We start from the raw sequence: 10,425 nt of genomic DNA, 5'->3' as shown, positions 1-10,425 counted from the left end.
AACCTATTTACCTAACAGTGGAAAAGGATAACGAGCTATTGTTTAATTTCTTCAGTCTAATTTTCAATGTATTGAGAATTTGCTTGCTTCTTGGCCTTACAATATTTCCTCAGATCACACTTTAGGCCATGATTTTTAAGGAGTATAACCGTGAGCTGTTTTAGCAGCGGGCCCGGGTTTTCATGAATAGACCAATGTTGCACCCAATTCAAACCCTTTGGGAATGAAACATTTGTTCCAGCAGGTATTTCCACGTCATTTAAATACGAATGCTACATTATTATGCACAATGCAATACATAGAATCTTAACCCCAGGAGGTTGGAATTGTACAATACCCCATTTGCCTTTGCCGAAAATAGCTTTAATTGCGCTCTCAGGCATTTGTAGCTATTGTCTTCTTGCCCTGTGACAGATTCCTATGAGGTCTAGAGATTTTAATTACGACCTAATTACATGGCATGAGCCTTGGGTTTTTTAAATATATGTCTAGCATATGCCTGAAAGTCCTTTTCAAAGAGTAACAAAAATCTCTGGAGAGTAGAAAGATGTATCCTTGCTTCACTCTGTAAATCAGGACTGATCATGTCTAAAATCTGTGACATGTCCAAATTTTTGTGGTTTTCTAGAAATTTCCTTGTTGGAAGAGCTCGCTGAATTGAATCGCTGTCGACTCATGTCTGCTTCATGAGTTTCTTTGCATTTCGCCTTAATAGCTAACTTCTTCAAGAACTCCGAATCCATTATTTTTTGTAAATCTTAGAAACGTTTTTTGGAAAAGATGTATCATTGCGATTCGACCTTCGTTAGAGACCCCTGTTAGCTTCTCTTTTATGGCTGTGCCGACCCTTTGAAATATATTATTTTTCTTCAAAAACAGCCAAAAAGTTTTACGTACCCCCGGCATTGAAAAGCGAAAGATGATTGGTACATGATCTTTGAACCTGTGATGTTTAATCAGTTCTGTCTGAGAGAGGCGTTTCACAGCTCGGAGTCAGGCGTTTAAAGGATACGCCCTGTGAACATCAACGGCACTGACACAATTTCGACATTGAGAAAAGTAAAATTGATTTTACTGCTTTATTTTTCTAATCTATAACCTTTGATGGAGCATCTGACACATACCGATTGCACAGCGTTAAATTTGTAAGGAGGGGGTTTCTTAACCCCAGTGTAAACCGGCGGACGAAACAAAAAACTCGGACGCGACAGCTCGCTACATTGTTGAGGTTTGTTGGTTCTGCAGATCGATGTTGGATGGTGTTGGCAGTTGTGTGTAAACGAAAGCAACAACTCCCATCTATGTAAGGACACGCAGTGTATTGTCGGAAGGATACGATCCATATAAGATAAACTTCATCTGCCATCTTGTTTTCAAAAATTTGATGCGTTTCTATCTCCATGGAGACCATATGTAACGCGCGTGCGTGTTGAAAGAGCTGTGCAAAAGGGTTCAACATTGTTGTGCTACGCTTCGCTGATCACGGAACAAAAGAAATGTTGGGAGTTGTTGGGTGCTTTCCATTAAGCCAAAATTTCGGGCTGAAGTCAAATGGAAAGGTCCGTTTCGGTTCGGTCCGCCCGAAATATTGGGATCACCTCTGGAGGTGGTCCTCTTTGACCGCTCGGTCCGGTCCAACCGAAACGTGCCGTTCCATTTACAAATATTCTCGCTTGCAGTCCCATTTCACTGTGATGTAACCGAAATTTCGGTCGAAACGTAAATGGAACGCTTCGGTCCGGTTGGAAATTGACTTTTGATGAAAAATGTCGCTCCATTTTTCCTTGGTTAGTTCCACTGGTCTCAGACCTGATGGTCCTGCATAATGGAAAGCACCCGTTGTCTCAAGACTTTGAGCAACAGCTCTCAACAACACGAAACAACATGCGAAGAGGGCGTGCAGACCGACGCAACGTGTAACACCCAACAATGTTGCGTCCGTCTGCACGGTTCTTTCGGGTTTTCAATCAAATTCTCGACGAGTAACAAAACAAGAAACTTGAACCTTGTCCTTTTGCCCCCACCCTTCCCTTGTCATCTACAAACCCCAAGACAAGAGCATATGATTTGGCTAAATTTCGTGACAAAGCTCCTTTAACGCGCTGTTACCATGTGCAATTTTTCGTGCAACTTGTCTCGCAACGCCATGGCGAGACAAGGTGCACGAGTCATTGCCCAATGTAACATACCTTGCAACGGCCAAAAACGTTGTTGCAAGACCAGTTACAGAAATCGTTGCGGAAAGTAGAATTAAGTTCTTCTTTCCGCAACAGTTTCAACGAATTTTTGAGGCTTTGCTCAGTGTAACATCTGTCCTGCAAATTGCGTCGCAACGGTTTGCGGCAAAAGCCAATGAAAATATTCCTTTAACCTCATGTGATCATCGAAACGAGACAAGTTGCATGAAATGTTGCTCAGTGTAACACCCGTAAAACAGGGAGCTGGGACGGCGCAGTGGTGAGAGCACTTGTCTACCATCAATGTGGCCGAGGTTCGATTCTCGAACCAGACCCCATAAGTGAGTTGAGTTTGTGTTGGTTCTCTTCTCTGCCTCGAGGGTTTTTCTCCGGGTCCTCCGGTTTTCCCCCCTCGGCAAAAACCAGCATACAGCCGATTCCAGCCGGCTGTAAGCTGTGCTCCAAGGTCACACACAGGTATTGGTTTCGGTTCGACCTTGTTGAGCTGTGTCGTTGCTGTACTTTGCGACGGCGATTAGCAGCGAAAATTATTATTATTATTATTATTATTATTATTATTATTATTATTATTATTATTATTAAACAGCATGTTTTGTAATGTGAGAATGTCTGCAGAAATGGCGTTGCGGGACAAGTTGCACGAAAAAATTGCACAGTGTAACAGCGCCTTTAAGCTTAATTGTTGGGCAAGAGTTTATTGCTTTCGAGTTGACCTTTTTTTTTATTTAAAAATATTTCTCTTTGTTTACCCATAAAGCACCTAGGCTTAACTAGGGGGAATACAGAACCAATTGGCCAATTTAGTCGTATATCGAGAATTATAAAATTTGAGCCTGGGAGTATCTAGTATTCTGATTAGTTCAATAATTCTTGGTTAGAAGCGTGTACTTTTACAACTGATTCCAAAATGGCCGCCAGTTTAGAATTCTTTTGTTTCCATGCAAATTGACCCTTATGGCCTCGTTCAAGGTTAAATATTCTTTTGAATTTTACGTTTGAAAGCGAGGCCATAAGGGCCAATTTGCGAAAAACCTTAAATAACAATGACCACAACCAAGTTTTCTGAACCCGCGAGACTGAGCACCCCAGCAAACCATTGTTTTAATGAAAACCCGCTGGTCAGCAACCTGTCTAAGGTCGTCCTCGCTTTGCATGGAAACAAAAGAATACTAAAATGGCGGCCATTTTGGAATAAGGTATATACAACATTTTTTCGCGCCTTATACTCTGGAGAGAAGCGAAATTTTCAAAACCCAAACGTTGAAAATTTGTATAAAATTTAATAAAACAATTATTTCATTCACGCTTGTTGGACATGAGAGTGGTAAAAACCAATATGGCGGATTCTTGCCTGGTTTGGCTATGGAGAGTTTTCAGTCACGTGACCAGCAGCCATATTGGATTATTGAAACAAAGAAAGTATTTGCATACAAATAGAGTTCAACTCTAAGTTGGTACACCATCATGGCCGCCATTTCTTTGCTTTCGAACATCAACAAGGCCGGCGTGACGTCATAGGAAGACGCTATGTTGACCGGCTCATATCAGACGTGCGCTAAGGGAATAATTGATAATTACCCAATATTTGATCAAGTTCTTATTTATTGATGAGTAGCTCGTTGCATGGTTAGGATCTTGAATTTGCACTTTTTGGGCCTCAAATGCCTCTGTTTTCGAGAGTTCATCACCACCAAGCTTCGCTTAAGGACGTTCGCGCTAATTGTTTGTGCGCAACGTTACTGCGCAGGTAACGCGACTGGAATATGTTACGCATTACTTCGAGCGTTAGTGAAGTTGAGGTTTTAAAACCTTTGCAAAAACCGTGGACGATAAGTCTTGCACAGCGTTGGATCAGAGAAGATCGTGATCAGTCAAAACTGATTTAAAATATTTATGAAAGTCAAGTAGACTACTGCACGACTGATATTCGCGAGGTTTTATCAGTCGTGCACTAGTCTACTTGACTTTCATACAAATTTTTCAAGCATCAGTTAAAATAACGTGGCGACAAAAACGCCGAGGAAAAAATTCCAGGCCGGCAAAAGAATGGCACATTTATTTCCGAATCATCATGAAACTTCAAAGAGAAGTGAGCGGGAGGATGGAAAAGCTCTGGAAAAGGTAGTTGATCGAGTAGACTAGTGGCTGAAAGTTTGGAAAACTCGAGGACGAAACGTTGCGTAAATTTAATGGGGCTGTTTCTTTTTAATGTTTTTATTACCCTACGAACTTAAGTTCAAAGTGAATGCATGTTTTTAAAGTTCTTTTCCTTTACTTTCGTGAAAATTGAGCAGTATTTTCGTCCTCGTCGGTTTGAATAGTGCGGACCTGCGTGGAAACAATCAGCGATTGAATTTCACAAAAAAACACACTCCAGAGGATGAGCATGACGGCAATGAGAGATATTATACAAAACACCAACCAAATGAAGATGACCCCTGCTTAAAACTTCGTTGCTATGCTCGAGAAAGGTTTTTTTCCTGGTAAAAACCCTTTCATCTCTTCAACGATCGATCCTCTCTTGGGTTCCAGTCCTTGCCCGACAGGTCACGCAAAAGCGTGACAAACGAACTTTTCCAAGAGCTTTGCAAAATCACATCGATTTTACTCGTTCAGATCATCGGTGACTCCTATTTTTTTAATCATGAATCACTTACTTTACTTACTATCTACAAAATACGATGAAATGAAAAAATTCTCACCGTAAGAAGTTATCTTTCTTTAACATTTTCTTTCCTCGTGCCGTCGAACTCTGGTAGTGGTTGCAACGGATAGAGCTTACGAAAACGCTCGTCGAGGATGAACTCTACTGTTTACCACATCCCTAGCGGCATACAATCATCTAAAAATCTCACTCCTAAAAACCTATGTACGGAAACTTTCACTCCAACGGTTTATTTTTATGATTTTCGATGGATGAGCAGATGAGCCTACATCTCGCTATTATGACCGATTTCTCGAAATTAACGCATTTTTCCAATGCCATTTTCTCCGAAACAAAGTCGGTGACCCCCATTTTTTGTTTCATTTTTGGAGTATGTACTTTATGACCTAACTCTAGGCGAGAAATGAAGAAAATCTCACCGTAGGAAGATTTTTGCGCGAACGTCGTTAAAGAGATGCCATGCTGCTTGTCTATTCCACCTTGAGATTTCTTTACGCTGATGTCTTTAAAATATTTCCATTGTAACTTTATATACACGGCATTAAGAGCCGCGAGAACGGTGAGAAAACTAAATAAATAAATAAATAAATAAATGAGTACATATTCCTTCCCCAGTTTTAAAAGTTGTTCAAAAGCAAGTTTTTTCTACAAAAACTATTTTACAACCGACGGAAGGAAGTCTTAACTTGAAGAATTAACTTGTCTAAAGGTAAGAGAACTTGAAGTCTTACTAAGTCTTCAAATGCCAACCCTCTCTTTTCTGAATTTGCAATCCGTTAGCATAACTTTTATGCGATGTCGGTACGCCTTAAGGAAGTTGTTTTAAGGAAATTTGGTCATTTCTCCAAGGTCGCTATTAAAGGGGCTAGGTCACGCTATTTTAGGTCATTTTGTCTAATTTTGTTAATTATGAGCTCTAAACGTCAAATTGGCAGAGCAAGAGTCTTTCATTTGCAAAATCACGGCCACATAACAACTGAGAATGATTTTCCAGCTGTGTAAATGACATTTTGATACAGACTGATAAAAATTTGAAAAAAGGTGGGCCGACGTTTTTCAAAATTTACCCAAATTCAATCCATTTCAATCCTCTCCAGTTTTGTCCATCCGTGTCCCTTCTTGGCTACCCTGTGTTTTGTTAGAGTTCTTCTATAGTTTTTAACAGTTATTTTGATATTTTAGGTAATTCTATGACCATTCGATCAGTGCTGAGATTACCTAAAATTGCGTGACCTAGCCCCTTTAAGAAACAAGACTTTCGAGTTCCATTGCTGAAAATAGCGATATATTGATCCACTGTACTCCTGAGAATTTAAAGCCAATGAAATGAGATTTCTAGCTAATGAGAAGGTTAAAACGCCGAAGTGAGCGAGGATTTTTGACGGAATTAGAGATAAACAAAAGCAAAAAGAAATGTGCCTGAACTAACCCCTTGCTATTTTTCTAGAATACAAACTCGTGGCGACTAAATTACTTTTTAACACATGGCGGTCATTCTTTAAAAAAAACGGTTAACACGAACAGTCCATCATTAAAAGTTAGTAATTACACACTTCTCCGAGGGAACAATATTTTCATATCATTTACAACTGACTGCTGTATATGAGTTGATTTTGAAGCTAACGCAACGGTACCACATTTGCTCATTTTTCTTGTTTGCTGTCATGACATCTTGACCATTCGCCTCAGTTATGCATCTATGATCACCTATCAACCGAAAGTCGAAACACGAAATACTACACTGTGACACCCTATATCCTGTCGAGGCCTTTTAAAGCCTGGAGTATAGAGTAAATTAAAAGGCCGTAATTCAACGCCGTCGAAGCTCTAAGAGTGTACGATGTTATTAAAAGCACGAGACGTAAACAAGATTTTTTTCTGCTTCACATCTGCGAGCATTAGAGCGAATTTAATTTCGCGACCAGAATTTTCTGTCAGGTTTGCTCCGGCATTGGTGCACATAGAAAACGAGCGCAGTAATTGTTTGTTTGCATAAAAATATCTTGGTTTTTTTAGACAAAAATGTTCCTGGCGGACATACAACTTTTCGTTTAATTCTCTTGTCCCTCAAACTGAAACCACGGGTGTAAAGGGTGAAATTACCACACTCGGATTTTTCGTCTCAAACAATTTACACTGAAATTCTGCCCAGTTGAGTCATCATCCATAGGGATGAATGTAATAAATTCCCTCGTTTATTAAGCTCTTCATCGGCTATTAGCTTGCAACGTATAAATATTTTAAGACTTTGGTCTCGCAATCGATGGCAATAGCTCAATGCAGCGCATGCGCTCTGAGGTATTTAGCAGGTGGTCGCGAAATGTGGCTGTGAATGAGAATTATAGCACGTGCCCATTAAAGAACTATAATAGATAGAAGAATGGACATTCTACTGGTCTTCAGTTGTCTAGCCCTCCTTTGTGTTTTAAAAGGTCATTTCGTGCCTTCGCTCGAGTCTTTTGCCGGTCTGCACGCCTTGTAAACAAAACGTTCCTCGAAATATTGATCTTGGACCAAGGTTGCCGAATTATTGGCAATCTGGCCAGGTGAATGGAGTCCTATGTCTCTGAGGATTGTGGTTTATAATCCCTGATTTCCCTTTTCGCTGTCTTTGGACTCTTGGCTTACAAAGGAATGAACAGCCAGGATCGGTGTCAATGCAATCGATAGCAAATGTAAAGAGAATTTCGTGAAATGCGACCTCGAAAAGAAAGAGTTGGTCAAAGGCTGTTATAATTGAATGAATGGTCAATATTGCTGTTGTTAGATCGAGAAAAGTCAATTTTCAAATTCTATTAGTACTTCTGGTTAACTTTTTGTCTGTTCGATATGCGTTTGTCAGGATTCAGTTATTTCCAAAAAAAGAACAGCTAGAATTCATTGCGATTGGCTTCCCATCATAAAAGGAAGCCTTTTCGTCGGGAGATATATCGCACGAGGTGGAGGTAATTGTAACTTCCCTTTGTACAGCATCCAAATGATTCAGTTTTCCTCCCTCGCCTCAACCAATCACTACTCAGAACTTTTTGCACTAATCCCTGGGCGACCAATGGCGTTTGAGCTAGGCGTGTGCACCTGTTCGATTTCAAACGTCAATTCCAATTCCCATAGATAAACTTGACTTGTGCGTTTGCCTTGCGAAATCATTTCAAACAACCCAGCTGCGCCGCATCGAATATTGCTGAAAGGTGTCGCCTAGTTAAGCAAGACTGCTAGGGTAATAAGCTCTTCTTCACTTACGAATCGCATGGATTCAGAATACAGGATGCAAGGTGAGCGAGTGAGCCTTAAGTTCAATGACTTTTTAAACTGCCATTTCATGATTCGTTGCACGTGAAAAGGAAAGCTCCAGTTGTTTTTCTATCCGGTACACCTGTATTCCTATAATTAGGCCAATTTTCTTTGCAACATAAAACAAAAGCTTGCAGGATAAATGCTTTTTACGAACCGTAACGCTTTTATGTCTAAGACGTTAGCGACCTTTATGCTTTTAAAGGCGTGTTGAGCTTGCATCAGATACTTGTTTTGATTGCAGTGCAAAACACCAAACGATAACTTAAGATGGAGATATTTTCCACCAACAGGTCTTCAAATTATGCAAAGTAAAGCTTCACTGACGCGTTGGAAATAGTCTTTTAAAAACCTTTCAACCAGCAACGATGCAGAACCTTTTGATTCAAAAAGCTAGCGAAACTCGCAACCTTTAATTGTAACCGCGACGCGAGTACGTCTGGTTGAATTGCCTCGCATTGATTTTGCTCGCCACAAGTTGATCGAATCAACGCAAGTTAAGTTCGGTGTAGCCATTGCTCTTGAAGCCACTCCTACAATAACCTTATCAGTGATCTACCAACCCGTTTCCGTGCAGTAAAACTTGATATCTAAAGCTGATTGGTTACGTTCTTGCTGAGTCTTCGCGTCGCTTTGCGAGCGCGGCTCAACTCGTGTTTCTTTCTCCCCCACACAGCAGATCGCAAGCCAATCATCTTGTGTAAGGTCTGTGGCGACAGATCTTCTGGAAAGCACTACGGTGTCTTCACGTGTGACGGTTGCAGAGGATTTTTCAAGCGGAGCATTCGCCGTAATCTTACATACCAATGTAAGGAGCGCGGTAACTGCACGGTTGATGTAACAAGGCGGAATCAATGTCAGGCTTGCAGATTGAGAAAGTGCTTTGCTGTTAAGATGAACAAGGACGGTGAGACCATATTCTAAACTTACAATGCACCTTTGTGTAATTGTTTCAATTTCGCCTCTTGGTTTTCCTTCTTGAAAGATTTTTTATCGTGAGCAAAAGCTTTGGCCCTTAATCTTAATCTCGCGCTTAAAAACAAGACCGACTTGCTCTGGCGTACAATATATTACATACGTCAACCTTGCCGAGTACCTCTAAAAATAAAGCTTCAATGTTTTTACACCAACTTTTTTTGACGTTGAAACAATTTTGAGTCTAATTGCTGCGTAGGAAATGCCAATTTTCAACGAAAAATTTGGCCAACGTTTTGAAGAAATTCATATATGAACAAATCTGGTCTCTTCTGTGAATTGTTTATTGCCATGGCTATAACTAGCGACAATGTTGTTAATCTTTCCTCGAGATGATTTACGAGTTCAAGAGAAAGTAAAGCGATACTTCAGAGGCTTGGTTAGTCTTGCAGAATAAACGAATTAAGGCAAATTATATAAACGGCTGACTCCATCATCGCGGATAAATATATCTATTTCATCAACGACTACATTGCAACCGGCCTGCTCTGAACCAAGGTCAATAAACATCCCACCCTAAACTTTTCGCTCCCCAAACAGGTGGAATAGCACATCCTTTCACTGGGATATTGAGTTAACTTATATTTTAATTAAAGGATACGGTTAAAACGAATAATGAACCGTTGTCCGAGCAAAATGTGATCGATACGCCACAAGAACATCTGCACTTACTAATCGGCTCAAACTCCAGAGGACATTCAGGTCTTATTAAAAATTAATGTAATCTTAATTGCAGATTTGCTTTTTTATAATATCCCACGGCTCCAAATGCTCTTGAATTAAAAGATATTGAATTTCCTACGTGTTCTACTGGTTTTTATTTTCATTTTACGCTACCTATCGTGGTACATACAATAATTAATAATATTGTACCCAACCTAGATTCAATACCACTGAGAAAGACTGAGTAGTTCGAAGAGAGCGACGTATTTGGCTAGCATTATATTTGCTTGCGGGGATTCGCGGAGCAGGTTTCTAAAACAATGTCTTTATTGCGGTTTGTCACCTTGGGTTTTTTTTTTCTGCTTTAAGCTCGTGGTCCATGATACGGTAAAAGATTTATTTGACTCACTCGTGACAAGTGATCGGCTTCAACACAGGACGATATACATCTTGTACAGGTTACTAAGAAAGCGGTTCAACTTGTGGGATGTCCATCGCATTCTTCTATACGCGCAAATCTTGAATTTTTTTTCATTAAAAGAGAAAAGATTTCACTGACGTGCTGATCAGAAAAGACTTGTATTCTTGCGCCTAAATTGATGTGGTAAATACCAAATTTAAAATCGGGTCTTG

The 10,425-nt window shown here is 40.1% G+C and overlaps 1 protein-coding gene across 2 annotated transcripts in view; it reads left to right on the top strand.

Moving 5' to 3' along the window:
• The first annotated feature begins 7,968 nt into the window (after nt 1-7,968).
• Nucleotides 7,969-10,425, top strand: part of LOC138029396 (nuclear receptor subfamily 2 group E member 1-like) — an 11,430-nt gene continuing 8,973 nt past the window's right edge. The window contains exons 1-2 of one of the 2 annotated variants that reach the window (XM_068877149.1): nt 7,969-8,135; nt 8,834-9,061. In XM_068877149.1, the coding sequence (XP_068733250.1) occupies nt 8,111-8,135; nt 8,834-9,061 (253 nt within the window). In that variant the 5' untranslated portion in view covers nt 7,969-8,110. Of the gene's footprint in view, nt 8,136-8,830; nt 9,062-10,425 lie in introns of both variants that reach the window. The other variant, XM_068877148.1, reaches the window with a different exon arrangement.

This window comes from Montipora capricornis, chromosome 13 (genome assembly GCF_036669925.1).
Source record: "Montipora capricornis isolate CH-2021 chromosome 13, ASM3666992v2, whole genome shotgun sequence".
NCBI lineage: Eukaryota > Metazoa > Cnidaria > Anthozoa > Scleractinia > Acroporidae > Montipora > Montipora capricornis.
This window is presented reverse-complemented; position numbering and strand designations above follow the sequence as displayed.